Source organism: Convolutriloba macropyga, chromosome 8, assembly GCF_964194025.1.
Source record: "Convolutriloba macropyga chromosome 8, txConMacr16.3, whole genome shotgun sequence".
Classification (NCBI taxonomy): Eukaryota; Metazoa; Xenacoelomorpha; order Acoela; family Convolutidae; genus Convolutriloba; species Convolutriloba macropyga.
This window is the reverse complement of record NC_134475.1, coordinates 22,756,898-22,779,208: the sequence shown is the minus strand read 5'-3', so window position 1 is coordinate 22,779,208 and position 22,311 is coordinate 22,756,898. Positions and strand designations below refer to the sequence as shown.

The window sequence follows — 22,311 nt, the reverse complement described above, 5'->3', positions numbered from 1 at the left end:
AAAATCATGCTGTGAAATGCGGTTCTTATTGTTTGATCCACGCACACACACACACACACACACACACACACTTTTTCGGAACTTTCTACGTATATTAGGACGATTTATACGCATTTAAATTCGAATATAAATACTCAATTCTGATTGGCTTAAATTCGTTCTTTATTTACTGCGTAACAGTTATGACATTTGACAGAAACTACAAAATCTGAAAAAAAAATTGTGTTTTCAGGTTATGCAATTGAATTTCAGGAAGAAATTGTATTTCAAAGTTTGTCGAAAGAGATATAAACAACAATAGTATTCGGTGCGTAAATGTGTGGAAATTTTGTCGCAGTCAAGGGCTTGATTTCTTATAAATATCACCAAAGGTTTATAAATCTTCTACCTGGATATTTTATTACTGTTAATGCCACTCCGTTGACAAACATGGTTTGATCAAAATCTTGATGAAATTTGATCGTTGGAACTAAAAACTATTTTTTTGCTTGTGCATGCAATTTTATTGTGCTTGTTGGGTTTAGATCAAAGATTATGGGTGAGAGATCAATTTCAAAACAAATTTTGTGGCTTGATGTTTACTTTTTTAATTTCAAATTAGTCCTTTGTGCGCACTATTAAATTATTCAAAGCCCTCTACTGTGCCAATATAAAACGCGTTTGTTCCGTTTTTCCATGGAATTATTTTTCCACAAGCAGGTGATAGGATTTTTCCAAAAGCAGTTCAGCCTTACAACTTTGCTTGTTCAGATTAATCTCAAAATACAAGGGAAACGTGGCATACAAGTGGCTTGAATGTTTTTTATCTACTTAATACACGACGCGTAATTGTATTAATTTTGCATTATTCTGTTTCCATAAAGTCTATCGCCAACATGAGTTCATCAATTTTAGTCCAAAAAAGGGGCCTGGTTTCTTTATGCATAATTAATAACCCCATTTTTGTGCTCCGCTTTTTATGAGGAAGATTTCTTTGGAAAAATGTGAAACAGCTGATTGAGAGAAAAACAGAGGAGCAAATAGAAAGTGGCTTTGAACGCTGTACCATCAAAGGGTTCCAGTTGCGTGTCAAACGTTCCAAAACTATCTCAACCATCGACCAGCGGTAAGACTTCTTTATAAGAACCCTTAAAATAAATCGGGCTTTTGGGACTATTAATCAATGGCAGAACATTCTCTTTGACTTACCATCTTCTTGACTCATTTAAATGATAAAAGCCAATTTTGAATAACCCATCAAATTTACTGGGCTGCTCGCATGTAAGGTTAAGTAAGGTTGGCCTAGCCATCGTTTTTGGCATCTTTCAACAATGCCATCACCGTCAATTTTTTTTTTAAAATGTTGCAAATGTTTTCCGTCTTATATTACCGCCTGTCAAAAGTTCAGCGGTAAAAGAACAGTTTTGTAGTTCCTTTAAGTCATCTGGTCCCACCCAATGAACCAAAATTTGATACATTATAGCAACGCATCCAAAGTCTTGAATTTCTCGACAAAACTTGTTAATCCAAGTTTTCACGATATTTCTTGACAACTTTACAAAATTTTGTAAAATGCTTTACTCCTTGAAAACACACGCAAAGATCTAAAAATCTAAAAGATAGAAGTTTGCATAAATTGTACCGGTTCTCAAAAATCTTGAAAAGTTATAGAATTTTATAAAAGACAGTTATCGAATGGTCAACTTTTGTTAAAAATTTTTCAGCATAATCACAAAGAGCATTGCATGGGCAGATGAGTAGCAAAACTTCCACTCTATTGTTTTTCAAGTCCCGTTTAAAGCCTGACCGGCTCGAGGTTTGGTGGTGAATTTTCGTAAGAAACGCGGTGAAATGCGGTGAAAAAAAAACAATTTTCACCGCGTATTTCTTACATCTTTTTGCGGTGAATACGGTGAATTGCGGTGAAATATTTATTTTCACCGCGTTCTCGGTATTCTTACAAAAAAGACACTTCCATACACGTTTTCGAACCTCTTCCCGCCTGCATGTCTTCAATTTCTTATTCCACTGCGCCAACTGTCACTGACTTCTATGCTACTTCTTGTGAATTTATGTAAACGTTGGAAAACAAATGCGGTGAATTTTTGTAAGAAATGCGGTGAATTTCGCGGTGAATTTTTGTAAGAAATGCTGTGAAAAGCGGTAAACTATTTTTTTCTTCGCATTCAACGCATTCACCGCATTTCTTACAAAAATTCACCCTAAACCTCGGCCCGGGTGCAATAAAAAATGCCATTTTAACCTTTGTAATGATAAAAACTGCTTGCTTGTCGGCATTATGTAGAAAACTTAAAGGCTGCCGCTACATCATGCTCATGTTGGATGACTACAAATGATCTGTTCAGGGAGCAAATCCATGTAGAAAAATCCCCCACGGAGAACTCTCAAGTTATGATTGATCATCTGTTGTGCTCAAAGTTTATCTCAAACAAATTTTGGCGCAATTAAATTGGTCCTATGAACTTTATTGATGCGATTTTTTTATTGATCCGATAAGCCGGTAGCGCTTAGAGGGCATTAAGTTCTCTTACGCCTTAATAGTCTCTAAGCATGCGGTCAACCAAACTGTGTTGGAGACATAAAATCATGCTGTGAAATGCGGTTCTTATTGTTTGATTCACACACACACACACACACACACACACACACACACACACACACACACACACACACACACACACACACACGCACGCACGCACGCACGCACGCACGCACACACACACACACACACACACACTTCAAGTCCTCCCCCGCGTCAGCCCTTCCCCCCCGCCGCATTAGCCCCCCCCCCCCCCCCCTCAACGCACACCCTTCGAGTCCGACTCCAGTCGCGTTTATTTTGTTCAGTTATAATCGTTTCAAGTCGCACAGACGGCATAGCTCCGGCATAGCCAAATGCGCTAAATGTGCAGTATTTTAAAACTCAAGCGGGTCTTTGATTCTGTTGGGATATTTTTCTTTGGGAGTGTTTTCCGTTTCTATAAATCTATAATTGGGTGCTTTTTCCATTAGTTTTTCTTCCGGAAACGGTGCGGATTCAACTTCCATGGATCAAAATTAAAACCCAGTTTCTTGTGAGGTTCTTAATTCAATTTCAAATGCATCAAAATAAATAATTAGATAAAAAAAAAATCACCGTCAACGTTTAGATTAGAAAAAACACCAAGGATAGATACCCTCACAGAAAATCTCTATTGACTTTTGAAGTGCAGCGCATTTAACGCATTCGACCAAGCCTTGAGTCCCTCTGCTATACCTCAGTGCCCTGCGTGACTTGATATTAAACTATTGCTCAGACTATAGTTTGCTACATGTACAGTGATGCTTTTCAGCTGCGAATGCTAAGCAGGAGTTATCAGTGACTATCAACCTTAAAGGTCGGCCGATAATCATCAATAACCGTGTACGACATATCAACCAGGATTACAGTAAAGAGAAAAGCAATTCTGACCAATTCGATTCCCCTCCATTAATTTTCCTACCATCAGATCAATCATCGGCGCTAGTCTCACCCAGTGGATCTGGTCCAAAGCAATCTCCGGCCATTTCTGAAGAGCATTCATATCAGAAAGAGAAACCCCCTCAGAGGAAACAGATCAAGATTGGGTCTTTTCTATTAGATAGTGCCTACTTCAGCGAGCCAGGTAGCTAATGGCAATGAATTTACTACCCACTAACAATCCGCATTCTATTTTTAATTGCATACCCGGGTTGACCCTTCCCGGTAATTCTACAAGGATCATATATGATGTCATACAAATCATAACGTATTTCCTAGTACGATCCTTGTATGGAACCTAAGAAATCATACATGATCCTTGCATGAAATCAAGGAAATCATACAAAATCCTAGTGTGACTTTTAAGAAAAAAACAGAAGAAATGTTCAGGAGCACTCAAAAACCACGGTAAATGATTGATGAAAGTTGTATGAAATCAGGGAAATCATATATGATCCTTGTATGATTACCAGGAAATCATATATGATCCTTGTATGATTACCAGGAAATCATATATGATCCTTGTATGATTACCAGGAAATCATGTATGATTTCCTTGTAACCATACAGGGACCGTTTATGATCCTTGTACGATTACCAGGAAATCATATATGATTTCCTTGTTACCATACGAGGACCATATATGATCCTTGTACGATTGCCAGAAAATCAGATATGAGTTCACGATAAACAGAAAAAGAGAGATCATTTTGTAGAGATCATTGTTTTTACACGCAAAAGTTTGTTTTCAGTGTCTGAAATATTGGCTTAATACCAATGGAATTGGAAAAAAAATTTGTTCTCCAAATTGATTTTCGTAATTGAAAACGAATTATTAATTGTCGCTGAGTGCCAAATGTACAAAATACGAATTGCTCTTCTCTTCACGCCTCAATTTTTTCTCATGCTGATCATTTCACGGTTATTTTAAGCTCTATTTATATATTAATTGCTCTCAAACGAAGTTTGTAGCAATTATATTAGTCCTGTCGGTCTTTTTTTGCTGCAATTTTTTCGCTTGACGGATTTTTTCGTCTGATTCATTTGACTTTTTGTGCTTAAAAACGGGATAAACAGGTAGCGCCCAGCGGGCATTAAGTTTTATTAGAGGCCGTTAGCTGCTTTTAGTAGTCCTTCAAGTTCTTACTGCGATGAAGCTACTGGGAAGGCCGTAGTTTAAGGTTAAAAGGTCATTTTTTCGTGTTTTTTCGTCATTTTCCAAACTTGTTGGACAAGTCTAAAATTGAAGCTGGCTAAAGCTGATAAAGGTCTTTTGCAGGACGCAAGTACTTTTTATTACCATTATAAAAACTATATATTATGGTAATCCAAACAAATACACACAAATTTATACTAATTTTCGCATTATTTTAAAGCTTTTTTGAAATTTATTGACTGTTTTTGAGTTTTTTAGCGCCAGGTGTCAAGGAAGCTCCTCTAGTGGGTTATAACAAGCTGCTACAAAGTTTCTAGGGGTAAGGGAATGGTTTTCATTTTTTAACGTCACCATTTTTAGCATTTTTCTGCCAAAAGTGCAATTTTTTCCAATTTTTTTGACATTTCTTGGCCTTATTCAAGGGTTTTCAGACCCAGCAACAAAAAACTCTTTAAATGTTTGATATTAATTTACTAAAAAATCCTGTCGGCAGTAGTATAAATTTCAACTTTTTAATATTACAAAATTTAGCAAAATTTTGATAAAATTTTCGGCATTTTTTTTAAAGTTTTTTGAAAACTTTGGTCACTTTTAAGTGTCTCCTACGTCAACAACCAACAAAACTCCTCTAGGGTCTCATAATGGCTTACTGTATAGTTTCTAGATTTAATGGAATGTTTTTCAAGTTTTTAACATCACGAACTTTTGCATCTTTTTCTGACAAAATTTGCAAATTTTTCTTTTTTTGTTATTTTTGTCATTATTTATGCTTTTCGAGCCCCTTAGAAACCTCTTATAGGTCTCAATAATAAAATACCTAATCTTTTTTGTCCTTTGATTAGTTTTCAACTTTTTATTATCACAAATTTTAGCAACTTTTTGTTTAAGTTGCAATTTTTTTCAATTTTTCGATTTTTTTGTTATTTATCAGTTTCTGCAGCTTCAAGAGCCACGGAATCTCCTCTAGTGTTGGAAAAAAATTACTGCATAACTTCTAGATGCACTGGAAGGTTTTTCAAGATTTTAATTTATCAATTTTAAGCAATTTTTTCAAGTTTTCTGAATAATTTTAAATCTTTCTTATATTTTTCTTGCACCAGTTTTGATAATAGGCTGCACCAGCTTCCTCCAAGTTTTGATAATAAGCTGCAGCACGGTTCTGTGTTAATGGAATAATTAATAATAATCTATTGTCTCGAGTTATATCAATTTTTTAGTAAAATTTTTTTTTCAACTTTCTACTAAATTACTATAATGTTCCAAGATTATGGATAATTATGAGCCAATGAAACTATTTTAGTCTTGAAATAGGGATATTGGGTAGCCTCTTGAGACAATGAAATGCTGTGAAGACATTAATATCACAATCTTCAGAAGGACTTTGTTTAAACTTGCAATTGTTTTTAAAATTTTTGATGATTTTTGTCTTATTCTGAGTTTGAGAATCATTACTGGAATACAATATATTTAAAACCTTGCTGATGGGTAACTCAAGGGAACTTCACAGATAAAAATGTTTTTTAACACGATGATTTTGAATGGTTTTTTCACTGCGAAATCAGGAACTTTTTTAAATTTTGAATTTTTCAGTTTTGTTTTCTATATGATATAGTAACAAGACTAGAAAACTAGAACTTGCAGAGCCAAATACCATCAAAGAAAAAATTCCTAGCTCACTCTTTTTCTCTATCTATCTCTCTCTCTCTCTCTCTCTCTCTCTGTCGTTTGGGGGTTCTTTCCTTCTCTTTCTCGCTCACGTTTTATCTCTCACACCATCTATCTTTCTTTCCTTGACTCTTTTGTTGATGCCGCACTTCAACTGCTCTTATGTGGCAATGTTATCATCTATTATTCTCATCAAGGCTAAATTATAATAGATATTTTTTTTTATCATAAATGACTTAACTAGCAGTTTCTAGGAAATCATTGTTAATTGTTTTAATTGCTCTCAAACGAAGTTTGTACCAATTATATTAATCCTGTTGGTCTTTTTAACGCGATTTTCGTCAGACCCATTCAAATTTTCGTCCTCAAAAATGGGATAAAGAAGAAGAACTCAGTGGGTATTAGGTTATCATGGGGGCTTTCAGCTCGCTAGTCTCCAAGTGCGCGGTTCACAGAAACTGTACTTGAGACTTAATCTTCTGGTGTGAAGGGTGGTTCATAGAAATTGATACCACACCCCCCACCCCACCCCCACATCCTCAATCCCCACCCCTGCACTTCATTAAGCACGCAGCCAAGGAACCCGTCGCACCGATGCCCCCTGCTGAACTCACCTCAAGCCCCTTCATTTAAGCTAAAGCTCGCCTCACTGACGAAGACAACAGCATGCCAATCGTTTGAGAGCAATTCGCCCGACGTTAGTCGGTTATGTTTGTTCTGTGCAGGCAACTCGTATGACTTCGAGTCGGACCAAGTCACTACAACAGGTAGCCAGGAGGTAGAAAACGGACAATTAAATTCACTAAGACGGAAAAGAGACCCCAACAATGATTACCGTAATGACACAAATGGTGATACTGATAGCAACGATGATGACGTCACAGATAGTGCACATGTGAATGGATTGCGGGCCCAGAGAAAGTACACTCAAGTGAAGGACTTTTGGGAGAAACAGTTTCTCATTCAGCAGAAGCAACCTCATTTGCAGCAAACAAACAAACAACAACAACAGCAGCAGACGTCACATCATCAGTTGCAATCTAATCGGAAGCAAAATGAAGAGCAGCAGAACGCACCGCAAAAACAAATCTATCAACAGGTTATGTCAGTTTTAGGGGTAAAATTAAACAAATTTATGTAGTAAAGTTGTAGCAATTATTATAAAGAAGTCATTGTTTGCAAAAAAAATCAGCCCTCTAAATGGTTAGTGCTTTAAATGTCTACTTCAAAATTCTAAATTCTCAGAGTTCCAAAACTGCTGATTTTGCTTTTTCCTTCTGTTCATTTTGATCTTAAATTTTCGGCATTTTGACTGTTTAAATCTTCTGCATTGGCCAGTTTCTTAGGTTAGTAACTCCAAAATGAAGATATTTAATTTCTACTGTTAATTTTGATTACTTGAAAGAGCTGGTGCTAAAACAAAATCCGTCTGCCTTCCACTAAACTTGGAGAATTCAGTTAATTAAATGAGTAAAATTTTGAGATAATAAAGGAAAATGTCTTATCTTTTTCATATGTTGTAAATTTCAGCTCCGTAACCCAGGAGGGCTAAGCCCAAGACAACAATCTGATTTGCAACCAAACTCTGACAGCCTTAAAGTGACAGATGTGATAAAAAGCCATCCGACAAAAGTGCAAAATTCTAAGGAAGGAAAACAAAGCATAATGAATTCCTCAGGTAATTTAAAAACGACAGACAGCAAACCGAACCTTTTCATCTACGCTTTTTGGAAATATGGAGTTTAACTGATAATAATTTAAATAATTTAGCTAATAATGCTACTGTTAAAATTAGTACTAGCCCTCAAAATATCTCCACTGAGCACAACTTATCACACCAAAAAAGATGATATTGAAGCTAGAAATGCTCCTACCAATTATGAGGCTTGTTGAATGCCCTAGCAGAAATCTCCTAATTCTTAAGATCTCTTATACGAATAACTTTTTTATGCACATACAAAATCAAATACAGAAGCTCAGAATAATTTTTCACTTGCGTGCCATCCCGAGTTGAAGTTTCCTTGATTTCATCCAAGGATCATATATTATTTCAAACCGTCCATACTTGATTTCCTAGTATGAAACCAAAAAAAAAATCATACATGATTTTTGCATAATTACAAAGAAATTATATCTGATCTTAGTTTGAATACCAAGAATCACACTTCAATTTATACTTTCATTTTCTCGATAGGGCGTTACTTATGTGATTTCCCGGCATCAATTGGTGATCTGCCAAAAGACCAAGAAGAGCAATATTTTTCAGAAAAATTGGGTGTAAAATGCAAAAAAAATCAGTTTTTATACCTTAAAATGCTCATTCATAAGGAAAAGTCAATTCTTTTGCATTGAATTTTTATATCGCTTTGTAGGTAGGTTTTGAATTCAAAGTTTTTTAGAGCACCCAGATAGTGAATTTTGGACTGCACATCCGATATAATTTAAGAGCCACCTGATTACATAATACGTTTTTTGGCATCGGTCAATAATTCATGTACCATATATTACCTTGTATGGTTTACAAAAATTTTTCAATTTCTACCAAAAAGGAACATTATACAGTTTCTCGGCCTCCAAAATTTTTGTATTTGTTTTGGCCTATCTTAGGTTATTAGTATAATATTTAAATAGGTTTTACGTCTGCACTGTCCACAGTATAATTTTCTCTCTCAAATTAGACAGAATAGAAAGGAGTGTATTATGAGAAGGTTAATTTCTTGTCTAATTGGTCTAATTGTGCAATACAATTTTTAAAGGCGTAAAAAAAGTTAAACAAAAACATGAGTAATATTTTAATGTTACTCATGTTTTGTAATATTTTAATGGATGTGTGCTCACTAAAAGTCAACGAAAGCAAAACTGTACATTAAAAATCATATTTATAAACGGTACATAAATTTTAGAGCTTTTATGGTAAGAACCAACAAAATGTTTATTTAAGTTAAATGCATTTCAATTTTTCTAATCAAATCCAACCTTTATCGCAAGAAACATTTTTAATTGAATAAATTTAAAAATGACAAACATATGAAAAACGAGCATGTAAAACAACCAAATATGATTGAAACAGATCAAACAGTACTGCGCTAGCTGTATTTTGAGTACACTATCAATAAACATGCACAATTAATGTCGTATGAACTAAATACCGAATATTCACATTTTCAGCAAGTCCAAATTAAAACTAATAATTAAGGTTTTTTATAATAACTCAGAAACTGACAGAGATACCAAAACCACACTTTGTGAATCCAGACTTTTGTAAGATATATAGTAGGAGTGCTAGAGAGTGTTCTATCACAAAAGGGTGAAGTTGGGCTACCTTTTAAGTTCATAAGCAATCCTAATAAATTGAGAAAGTTGGCAATTGTAATTAGCTCCCATACTAGTGACTCAAACTTGAGCAAACTTATCAGTAACTAGCAAAAGTGTAGAATATGGCATATGAATATAAAAAAGAGTTAAATCGGACATGTAGTTTTTGCGGCAATGAGATTTAAATTTGAGACCGCAACATAGCCGGTCCGATATTGATTCTAGCAAATCACTTTCAAATGCGGTCAACTTCTAATGGTCGTAAACTTAAATAATGGTCGTAAAAAAATTGCTTCTGCAGTTTTGATTGTGGCCATTTTAGCTATTTTATCTTCTTCTTCATAAAGCCTCTGATTTCTGGCTAAAATTAGTTGAAGCAGCTCTCTTTCTCGTCAACCATCCAGACTAAGTTTCCCACTTTGGTGTCCCCGCATGATTCAGTTCTTCATTGTGCTGTGCGTTGAAGTGATTGTAGATACTCGCTCTTTCACCGCTTTCAAACTGCTTTAAATTGCTTGCCGATGTGTGGGAACATTTTTCGATATGAAGTTTTGTTATAGCTAAATAGAGAAATGGGCTATGATACGTTCACTCCTCCAACGAGGAATTATTTCGGTGTTATTGTAATCAAACCGTCAATATCGCTACTAAAAGCTTTTAGAGGTCAATTACTGAGCAGTTGTTCTGCTACGCAATTTACAGTTGAGAGATTTTCCTCTTTCAAGGATTCGTCGCCCGAAATTTTAAAAATCTCACTTTTGATCAATTTTACTAATGAAACCCATGCGCCACCAAAATGCGCGGGGTTTGAAAATCCATTGTTTTCCCTTTTTGTGCGAAATTGCGCTGCATTTCAGAATGGTTCAGTTTTCTGAAGGCCGCCATCATTTCGTTCGCTGCGCCTACACAGTTAGTTCTTTCGTCTGAAAATACTGTTTTCGGTTTACCTCGTCTCGATATAAACAGATGAACTCTGTCTAAGCAAGCTTGTAAGTCAACTGGTTGACGGATCTCCATTCGCACAGCTCTGATGCGAAGACACGAGAGTAGACAAATCCATCATTTAACTGTTCTATTTATGAAAATACATCTTTTCACAAATCCATTCATTCACTAAATTTCGCTCTTCAGCCAATCGGGTCTATTTATAAGGACACTTTGCATAAGTTCGTTTTTGGAGAGACCTTTCGTTCCCAGATCAGCGGTGTTATCAGCTCCAGATAAATGTCTCCACTGATTAACTGTTGAACTGTCTCGAATTTGCTGCTACCTGATTAGCAGCAAAGGTAGACTGTCTTTCGTCACTACTACACAGTCATTGTCAAAGAGAAGTTTAAGCTCTCCACAAATAAATTGACGCAAACGAAGTTCTATGTTCTTCCAAAATTATGTGTTTCATTGGAGCCATCCTTGTTCTTCCAAGATTGAGCTTTATTGGTCCATCTCCGTTTGGTTTAGTGATTACAAAGTAACTTTTTACACAAAAGGCGTCTTCCGACGCCTCTCCAAAGACGTGTAGTTCAACTTTGTCACAAGATTCCTGATTGCACCAAGTTGGGTCGGGTAATTGTTTTAAGTTACTCTTTTCTTACAACCATTTGTGAAATTTGGTGTAAGTTTCTTGGGCTGCCGGCGAGTCACACTTTTGACCTTGTGCCTTTCAGAAACGTTTTTTAACATACTTCCTCGAAGGAAAATTGATGCCATGAACCCCAGTGGATTGAACACTTGCGATACTGCTAACAAAACTTGTCTCTTTGTCCGATTCGTTTTCCGGAGGAAATCTTCGTTTTTCCGAACAGTTAACCGATCATCGCTTTCTATCCAATCAAATCCAAAGACCATAGGTTCGTCTTCATTTTCTTTTGGTGTGATTTCATTATTTTCAAATACTTTCGAAATTAGAAAACATTTTTATCATGTCCAAGCTTCCTTTTGCTAGCAATGGTTTCAGTTCATGTGTTACTTTAGATGCTTGCCCTGTTTTATGAACCGAGAGAAGCATATTGTCCGCATAAAAGTTATCCATTACTACTTGCTCTGCCAAAGCAAGTTTTGCTTTTCCAAGCTCAATTCCAAACAGTTTAGCACACTGCTGCAGGGCATAATTTGCTCATGTCGGAGATGACTTAGCTCCATAAATGTGACAGTTATACTGGTGGCGCATCAATTTTCATCTGTCCACAGAAACCTAGGGGAAGCTTTTTTGTCGTTCAGCACTCCAATTTGGAAGAAATTTCAAAATCTGCGGTTAGTGCAACACAGTTTTTTCGAAATCTGAAGAAGACGCCAATTAGATTTTGCAAATGATCGGGACCTTTCATCAAAACGTCGTTCAGGCATAATCTTCACAATTTTTTTGTATCATTACAAACTCTTCTTACTTTCTCAGGTTTTCTGGGGTTCGCAATTAGATGATAAGGCAGATGCCCTGACATTCAAGTTCACCTTTTTCAGGCAAGGAGATAAAACTTTTTACTAAATCTTTATTTGTCGAATCATTTCACTCCAATCTTAAAGACTCATTTTTCGCTATTTTCCGTTCGAGCAATTTTAGTTGTCCGAGGGCTGTTGAAATATTACAAGGTTTTTGTTCTTCTCCAGTAAAAAACATTTGAAATTGGAAAACTTCTGGTAGCTTTAACGTTTTCCTCTAGTAATTCAAGAGACTTTTTATTTTCCAATGATCTGCTGTTTACCTGAATAGAGCTCAAGGATTCGATTTCCCACAACTTTCTCACAGTTTCTGTTAGATCTTGATTCTCTTTGCTATCGCCTCTGAAAAAACTGCTCTTTGCTCTATCACTATTTGGCAATGGACCACTTAGCGTCCAGTCTAATTGAACTTTTACTGCCGATGGGAGATTATTCCCACAATATTTGTACTCTGAAGCTCTTATTAGGGGTCTTTTACATCTTTTAAGTCAATCTTATGCACAATAAATGAGGATAACATTTAGTTACCTCAATAACATTGGAAACCGAGGTTCCAACTAAGAGTTTTTATAACTATTGGCCATTTTTTTACCGTGTCGCTGACTTCATAGGTCGCACAATCCTGACTAACACTTTCAGACAATCAATTGAGTTTGTTCCGTGAATCCCAGTCACTGACATTGATGTCTTTCTGCCTTGACTGTATCAAACTTTTGTCCATTCAAGTTTGACAGGAGGGGGTGTCGCAAACAGCTGCCGTTTCGACAAAACTTCCGTCTTCAGAGTAGATGCGCAACGACGTAACTTGGAGCAGACTTTTGACTGACAACGCTGACTCGTTTGCCAGGTTGGTTTCACTTGTTGGATCTGTTGACTGGATTAGCTCATGTGTCACAGTTTGTCTGTGGTAAACAATGCAATTGTGATTTATTTCACAGCTGTCTTTGGTCTGACGATATTTTCTTTTTCTTTATACAAACTCTCTTAATTTGTTTTGTTGCTGCAGTTTTCATCCACTCATGAACCAAAAATTCTTCTTGGGGTCATTCTTTCAATTCAATCAAATGTGGCAGCTTCAACCTACATGACCTGTCAATTTGTGCAAACTATCTGCGTTTTATGTCTGCCGGAAGTTTATTAACTATCATGTCCAGATTACTTGATAAAACCAATCGTTGCTGTTACCGAATTTTTGCACAGCCTTTAGGAAGTGTTTGACTGTGTCAAAGAAAAAAATATAACTCGCACTATCGTATGCCCGTAATTGTGAATGATTTTGAATCTTAGTCAACTGCGATCCTGTTATCAAGTAAGGCTGACTGAGCTTGTGCTCAAGTGTTTTCTTAGCCGTGTCGTACACAACGCTCGAATAACCCCTACCAGTCAGTACTGTTTTTGTCTGCTCAGTTAAAAGCGTTTTTATTTAATTATTTTTTGTCGTCTGGTATGTTACTACGATCGACTGTCGACAGAAACATGCCACTCCCTTCTGGCTAATTGAGGGGATCGCCAATATATTCTCTTAGCTTTAGTTTTGGTAAAGTACAATGAACTGCAGAACTTAGTGGGTACCTTTCATACTGATTAAAGCCTTGTTTTGGACTTCATTGCGAAATTTCAGAAATCTCAAGTTTACTATGCTACCCGTTTGCACTCACCGTTCCCGGATTGTTTCTGACTGAAGCATCGGCAAACACATCGTCTCTCCGAGAGATCCCAAGTGAAATCAGTGACCCCAGCCAATTGTTACTGTATTTTCGCTTAGATGAGGTTGCAACATCTTTTGCACTTTGCTGATTTTCACCAAATGCTTGAGCAGGTTTCTGTTTTTGCCCAAAGACTCTTCGTCGTCACTGCCGCTTAATTGCACAAGAAGTCTCCACTATCTGATGTAACTGGTTTTTTCAAATTTTGAGTATGAAGTTCATCTTCTTCGTCAAAATCATTCTCGATTTTCAACATTTCGAGTTTCTTCTGCTCCTCGATTTGTCTCAATTGCTCGTGAGTTTCTCGAGCTTGTCATTCCGGTTCAATTTTCAACTTCAGCATCTGATGTTTAAACTTCTGTTGCACTTTGCAATTTCTTTCAGCTCGTATTTTCTCTTTGAGTTATATATCTTCTGTTGAAACATCGGGCAGGACATCTTTCGATTTTGGCTTATCAGTTTGTGTCTCAGTTCCGCTGGTGATCTGAGTTTGCTCAACATTTTGTCATGTTTCCTCTTTGCCTCCATTTACTGATGAAACAAACGACAGGTGTTGCTCCTTTGACAACTCTTACTGACTTTGCCGTCTTCGTTGACCTCTTTTTCTGGTCCCATAATGCCAATTTTTTTTTCTTTCCAAAGACAAATTTCTTTGTTTCGCTTGCATTTCTGCTTTGTGTTTGTTGAGACCCGTCAGCTATTTTCTTGTCGATGACAGTATATTTATCAGGATTTGCTTTGCTGCTCGCTGATCTACTAAGTTCAGAGCCAAATTTTCTTCTGAGTTGTCCTCTTCTAATTTGAAGATAATTGATTTTCTTCTGTATTCTTTCGTGAATTTAATAGTGATTTTCCAAATCTTCCAACATTTCGGCTTCAGTTGTCTGATGAAACAAACTACATCTGCGGGCTCCAGAAGGACTTTTGTTGCTTTCTTCGACACATCTTTGAGGTTGTCCGGGTCAACGGACCAAAGGTTTTGGCTTATCTGAGGTTATTAGTACGTACAATTTTCAACTGTTTCAAGGACGCCCTGTCTGCAGTATAATTGTCTCACTCAAACTAGAAAATTTAAAGGACTGTATTATGAGACAGTGAATGTCTTGTCTAATTATCCAACTCAAGTTTTGAAAGCAAAAAATATAAAGTTATACAAAGGTATGCGTAATTTTTAAATGGAAATTTGGTCACTAAATATCAACGCAAGCAAAACCAAATCATATTTATAAACGGTACATCAACTTCAGAGCTTTTGTTGTAAAAATCAACAGAGTCCTCTTTTATGTTAACTGCATTTACAATATCTTAATCAAACACAACCTTCCGTGCAGGAAATATTAGTACCTGAATAAATTTAAAAATGGCAAATATATGGAGAAAGTGTATGTAAATTGACCAAATTCTATTGAAACAGATCACATAGCACTGTGCTAGCTGCATTCTGAGCACACAATCAAAAATCAAGTACAACAAAGGTAATATGAGCTAATTAACAGATTTTCATATCTTCAGCTATGTCCAAATTGGGACTAAAGTATTCGGTTTTTTTCACAATAACTCAGAAACTAAAAAAAGATATCGAAGCCAAACTTTGTGAATTGATAGAAATTTGTAACATCTATATTGTGAGTGAAAAAAAAAGTTCTACCTCAAAAGGATGAGGTAGGGCTACCATTTAAATTCTATGAGCAACATTAAAATTCTCAATTGTAAATAGCTCCCACACTAATGATTCAAATTTGAACATTTTCGGCAGTGACTAGCACTAGTCTACAATGTAGCGTATGAAAAAAGTGAATTAAATTGAGCATTTAGTTTTTGAGATAAAGAGATTTAAATTTCAGACCACAACAGTATGATTCCTGTATGATTTCCAGGAAATCATATCTGATATTTTATGACTACTTAGAAATCATTTAAAAACCATATATGACCTAGTATGATAATTAAGAATGAGTCTTGTCCCACAAATGATTATTTCCGTAAGTTTTTTATCTATTAAGTCCTGAAATTCGACCAATTCTGGTCCAAGTCTTGAATGAAATAAAAGAAAGGAGGTTTACAAACCAGATTACGTTGGTTAAAATGTCAACAGTTGGTTATTAAGTCAAATCGATGTTCTTTTCCGACAGATGCCACGCCATTTAAAATCAATTCCTGTTGACTCTTGTGAGATAAATCTGCTGAAAATCATGCAAGAAGTTTTGTCATCTGATCGTCATAAATTTCGTTCTAAACATATTTATTTTCTCATTCCCCTACATGAGCCAAAAAAATTATATAATAAAAAGACAGCCTGTGCAAGTCTGTTCATGGCACAGAAATTTTCAATAAACTCGACTACCTTCCAACTCATGTCTTTCGACTCATGCCTTTTTCTTGTCTCATTCCAGGTGGTGTCGTAATAATAAGTTCAACAAATGCCGAGTAAAATTAGAGTTGATTTGCTAAAATTTAAAACTAAATTGATAGTGCAGCTTCTTTCTACGCAATGAAACAGCACAACACAAGTCCCTAACCAAAGACAGATTGTTTCCTACACTCTAGCTCATTTTTGGCAAAGTCATGACCTCAGGCGTTTTCACCGTAGTTGATGAGATCACTTTCGAGTGCTCCAAGTTCGTTCAAATTTGGAGTGCATTTTTGAAGTGCATCCAAGAGCTCCGTTTTAAAGACGAGTAAGTTCATTTCCATTTTATAGACTCACTTGCGTTAAATTGTTTTTAGAAGACGAACCTGACAACGCAATTGACACTTTCAACTACATTGAAACGAAAGCTGAAAAGCTCCGCGGTGAAATTGTTAAACGGCAACCAGTCATTGCGAAGCACAAATCAATGGCAGAGGTGAAACGAGATCAAGCAAACAGAAACAACCCTGACTCTATGAATGGCGAAGATGCTGGTCAGCGTTCTTCAATAGCCTCCAAGTCAGTTAGCGATGTCTCCTTAGCCGAAAGTGAATTGACCGACGTTTTAGCTAAGAAGCAAGGGGCTTTAAAAGAACTGAGGATTCTTCAGGAAGCTGTTAAGAAGAACCGCGAGGAATTGAAGAATTTTGAGGAAGAGTCTAAAGAAAGGCGCAAACGGTATGAAATGGACATCGCAAATTTGGAAAAGAAAACCGACCAAGTTAGGATAGATTTAGAACAGAAATCAGCTAAGTTGAAGCAAGCCGAGATTAAGTTAGAAAATAAGTTAGCACTCAATACAGCTAAAGTTGATTCTATAATAAAAGAGAACAGCGAGCTAAAATTCGAGTTGGAAAAACTTGAAGGTGAAAAGGTTGATCTCGAAACCGAAAAACAATCTCAAAAAGACAAGCATGCTCAGGAATTGAAGTTCAAATCTGCCAAAATTGAAGCTTTAAATGAAGAAATCGAAGATTTACAAACACAAAGTGACGAATTAGAGAAGGAATATGTAGCAATACAAGAAAATTTGAGCATGTCAGAAAACGAGCAGAAAACCAAACTTTCGAACTTGGAAACCCAAATTTCCAAACTCAACCAAGATCTCGATGACAAAAAGCAAGATTTACTTGATAGCAATCAGAAATGTAAAGAGATAGAAAAAGACCTGAAACAGCAAATAGAAGTTTTGAATCAGACAATTGTCGAAAAAGATCGAATAAGTCTATCCGAAAATGAGAAACGGGTGGCAAATATGTCGCAAAAAAGTTCAGAATTAACACGAATGAAACAGCTAATGACTGAAACTATCCAAACTCTAAAAAGTGCAAAACTAAATGACGAGGATTCTGAAAACACAAGCATTGAATTTATTGTTCACGAAGCAAAAATGTTCAAAAAAGATCACGAAAACTTGAACAGAGAAATTGAAAGTTTGAACTTGCAGCTGAAGGAAACAAACAACTACATTTTGAAAATGAAAGAAGACTTCAAAACTCGTGAACAGAAACTGAAGAAAAATGCTGACAGCCTATCTGATGAGTTGCGATTACATAACATCAAATCTGATAAAAATGCAACCGAATTTGTACGCCGTGAAGAGCATCTAAAATTAGAATTGGAGAAATCCAGAAATGAATTTGATTTAAAACTTCAGGTGGCTAATGATTCTTTTGCACAAAAAGAGTCGGTTTATGAATCTAAAATAGAACAACTGAACTCTCAAATAGCCCAAATTGTCAAAGAAAATGCTTTGAAAGTTGATCGAGTAACTGAGCAATTAAATACCGAAAAGATAGCTTTAGAACGGGATAAAAATGAACAAATTAGTCAACTAACAACCACAATAAAGGATAAATCATTACTGGATATCAATAAGTTTAAGGAGGACGCTGCAAAATATTTCCAAGATTTGCAAGAAGTTTCCATCCAATTACAGACTGCCAAAAAATCCGACGAAAGGTCGAAAAAAGAGCTAAATGCTCTTGAAAAGACTGTTGATGTTGAATTGGAAAACGCGTGTAAAGTGCTTAGTTCAGTTTTAAACGTTTCGCTGCCTGTTACTTTCCCGCCTTTTGGCAACGTATCAAATAGGATTAAAGACATTTTGTCAAAACTTGCCTTGCTTCGCGCCTTAATTTCAGAGCTCAGGGGTTTTGTAGATACGGTTAACAGAAACTGTGAACAACTTAAGGTCAAAATAGACGAAACTGAACAGCGCACTAAAAGTGAACTATTAACAGCCGAGAAAGCCGCAAAACAAGATAAAAACGAAGCTATAACGAAAGTTAGAAGCGAAATTATAGAAGAATATCTGACACAAGTAGAAGAACTACGCGGGCTAATCGAAATGGAAAAGAAAACAACAGGAAAAATCAGAAGCCAGTTGCGGGAAAAGGATGAACAGATTCACAATATGAAAATTTCGATGAATGATTGGAAAACTCAAACCATGTCGGAGTTGCAGAGAAGCATGCGGGAGCAAATTGACGTTGAAATTGAAGTTAAAATGCAGCGTGAAAACTTAATAAAACGTGAAATTTACTCAGACAAGGAAAGGGAATGCAAAAGATTAAAGGATGAGGTTGCGCATTTAAACTCGCGAATTCAAACGCTGTCCAATATAAATTTCGACAACAAGAACAGCGATGAAAGTGATGGCTTGTCAAATCGTTTAGTTCGACAACTGCAGAAGAAAAACCGACAACTGCAGTATGAGAACATGCAAATGCGACTTCGAGATGCTTCAGCCGAGAAAAAATTGAACCAATCACAAGTTTCTGAGTGTGAATGTAATATATGCCGAAAGCAGCGTTGCCGATCATCGCATTCAGGTAATGGGAAAGAATCCATGCGCAGCTCTGGAAAAGAGGGATCAGGATATGGGAGATGTGTGAAAAGGATTCTGAACGAAGATCGAAAACAACTGGCCGCTTCAATGTCTGACCTCACCATTTACGGAGTTTAAAATTATTGCCCCACAATTTAAAATATTAGGAGTGCTTATAATTCACACGCAAAGTGCAGCTAATGTATGCAGTTAAAAGTACAGCTAATGAAGCAAATTCGACAAGAATTTTGAGTTTGAAGTATTTTATATAAGTAAATTTTGATGAAAAATATATATTTTTTTTCACTAAGAACTTAGGGGCTTGAAGCAAAAAATCTTTAAAGTATAATCAAAACTATCGAATTATATGCTTCAACTTAGTACAATTAAAAAATTAAGAAATTTCGTTTGATCAACGAAGTTTGATTTAGTTATTGTAAACCTATATGTGCAAAAAATTTTTTGGAAAATTTTCGCTTGAACGTTTTTTGCGCTTTTGTTTTAGAACATTCTTTGACTTCTTGAGATTTTTCAAGCCTGAAATCTTCATTTTTGAGCATTCTAAGTTGCTCTTTTTCTGCTAAAAAGTCTGTCGCTAGCATAATACGATTGTGATCTACAGTGAATCAATGACATTGTAGCTTAGTGGTGAAGATGTCAGACAGAGATCATGGATGTCCAAAAAATGTTTGCAGCCAAACAATATTTCTAAGCTACACCCCCTGTAAATAACTTGCACTCACCTGTCGTTTTATGTTTACATTTTTTTTCATGTCCATTCACTATTCCCGCCAGAACTGTTTTCGAATCAGTGCACTGATTTATCGAAAATATTTTAATGTTTTCATTCTGCTGTTGACTCATACGTTCCCCCATAGCCGTTTGAAAAAGTTGTTTGATAAGTTGGAACACTTCTTGTGCAAAGCAAAGTGAACACCAATCTTCTCCCTCAATATCTTTCGTTTAACAATTTAGTTTTTTGTAAAAAAACTTTCCCTTTGATTCTAAGACGTAAAGCCGTCTAATTTTACGATGAAGGGTCTCCTTTTTTGCTCTATTTTCCCCCAAAATTAACTTTTATTCTCGTTAGCCAAATACCCAAATTTCAAAGAGGACTTGATATGGATGGTGGTAAAACAAGTTGACAGATATCGATTGTATTTGCAAAATTATGATTGGTTCGTAACCATACTATTTCCTGATCTTATGCCAAGAGTAAACGATTGAACTTTAGCACTGTTTGATGAGACACCATCTGTTAGCTCAGTATTTGGTTTTCAAAAACAATTTGATCGTTAAAACGGTAAATAGATTATTTTTCAGAAAAGCTTTATACATATTTTGAAAGTTTGAGATGCCAAATAAAAAGATCAATTAAGAAGAGCGAGCAAAATTAGACTCAGGACGGCAACTAAGGGGGCAAAAACTTCAGAGAAATGTTTACTTAAGACATTTTTCTGTTAGCTACATCTTTTTTGCGTGTTTTTCTACGACCAAATTTCAATTAAACAAGGAGGCGCGTTAATGTGCGTTCGCACATGATGTTCCGACCCGCGCTCATCTACATTTTTGATTTAACAATCTTTTGAATTACGTTTTTGTCAAAGAAATAATCAAAAATAGATGTTTGAGTTTTACAAAAAAAAGTTGTAACGGCTGCTCTCCTATCAAAGTCAAGGAAAACTTTACACCGCCCCGTTCGTTTCAGCGGTTTCAAATCTCTCCGGATATTGTGCTTTTGCAGTTAACTTTTGTGAACTGTATTATCCGCTATACTGTAGAATGACGTTGCATTACTTGATACTCAATAATTTCAAATAAATAGTTGTTCAGCTTTGCTGAATAACAAACTTGTTTCAAACAATCAAATTTTGCTTGAGTTTTGGTTAATAACACAAATTGTCATTCGAAAATGCAAAACCCCTTATGTGCAGCTCTAGGTAACTGTCCTAGCGACTAGTTAGGCTAAACAATTTCTATCTCGCAAAGCTTTAATGTTCTGGGTGACCTTTTCCCGATAATTAAAGTTAACAAATGTGACCAAATTCGTACTTTAATCAAAGTTGTCAAATGTAACCAAATTCGCACTTTGTGCTTTTCAGCGCACTCAATTGCTCAATAACGCAATTTGTGAACTATGCTAGGCTTCGTTAGAGCCAGTAAGAGAAACTGACTTTATGCTTTGCACAAAGTTTCTCTTACTTAGGAACTTTGTTCCTTAGAAAGAAAGTTTTGAGAATATCAAAGTTAAATCTCTTTTCACCAGTCAAAGTAAAGTTAGAACTGTACAATCACTAATATCGTCTACAGAAACAAGACGCGATAACAAGTATATTACCGCTCAAGAAAGTGTGCTTCAATACGCACTGTATGTCAGTTTAATAAGACAAAATTAACAAGTTTCAACTGATTTTGGTAGTTTTTCAAGCTCCTTTTATGCTGCTGTTCACGTCGATTTACATGTCAAATTCAACTGTTGATTGGTTGTAGATAATAATGTCGACAGAATGTAAACAGTTTTCCCTAACATCGCCCTTTCAGAGTAAATTTTATGCCATGAGAAGTTTGTTAACCATGTAGAAATTTTGTCGAATATTCTGTATCAATAACAGGTTGATTCGCAATCCAATCGCAAAGAATCTGATGCAATACTGTTAGGTCGTAGTATTGTTTTGCTGGTGGTTGAGGTAGTTCGAGTTTGAGTTTCACTTAAAGTATGACAATTATGTACTTATAATAGTTACTGAATATGAATGTTGAACAAAATGGACAAATCTATATGGCTTCAGTAGAATGTAGCATTATATTTCTGTCTTCAAACTATTCTAGCTTTAAGGCTTGAAATGGCCTTGAAGCGCTATTCAAATTGATTTCTGAGTTGTTCAGCCAAAATGTCACCGGCCCTGTTTTCCATCGCGGAAACACATTTGTCAGGCAGTACTGGGGCGAGCTTCACTACTGGTCTCTTATATACTCCGTCGTTCGTTCGAACTATCGCCGACCGAATGACACCGTCAGACCCCTCGATGGCCTCCGTAACTCGAGCTAGGTTGTAATATCCACGCTTATTGCTGTCTTCAACCAACCAAACTAGATCGCCTTCTTCAAGGGTTTCATTTGCTGTAGATCGCCATTTTTGCTGATTATTCAGAGTTAGCAGATTTTCTTTACGAAATCTGTCCCATGTGAGATTTGCATAAGCTTGAGGCGATCAACGAATTCTCCTGCGCATGTTTGGTAGGGTAAACAAATGTTCTTGTTGCCAAGCAAGAAGTGATTGGGGGTCAATGCTTC

At 36.1% G+C, this 22,311-nt stretch overlaps 1 protein-coding gene across 1 annotated transcript; it reads left to right on the top strand.

Annotated features, from left to right (window-relative positions):
- Positions 1-773: 773 nt before the first annotated feature.
- Positions 774-19,309, top strand: LOC142344594 (uncharacterized). The gene is made up of 5 exons (XM_075396385.1): positions 774-1,105; positions 3,333-3,644; positions 7,046-7,419; positions 7,851-7,998; positions 16,505-19,309. Exons 4-5 carry the CDS (start codon positions 7,986-7,988, stop codon positions 19,153-19,155), a joined length of 2,664 nt encoding a protein of 887 aa, XP_075252500.1. The 5' UTR covers positions 774-1,105; positions 3,333-3,644; positions 7,046-7,419; positions 7,851-7,985; the 3' UTR covers positions 19,156-19,309.
- The last annotated feature ends 3,002 nt before the right edge of the window (positions 19,310-22,311 follow it).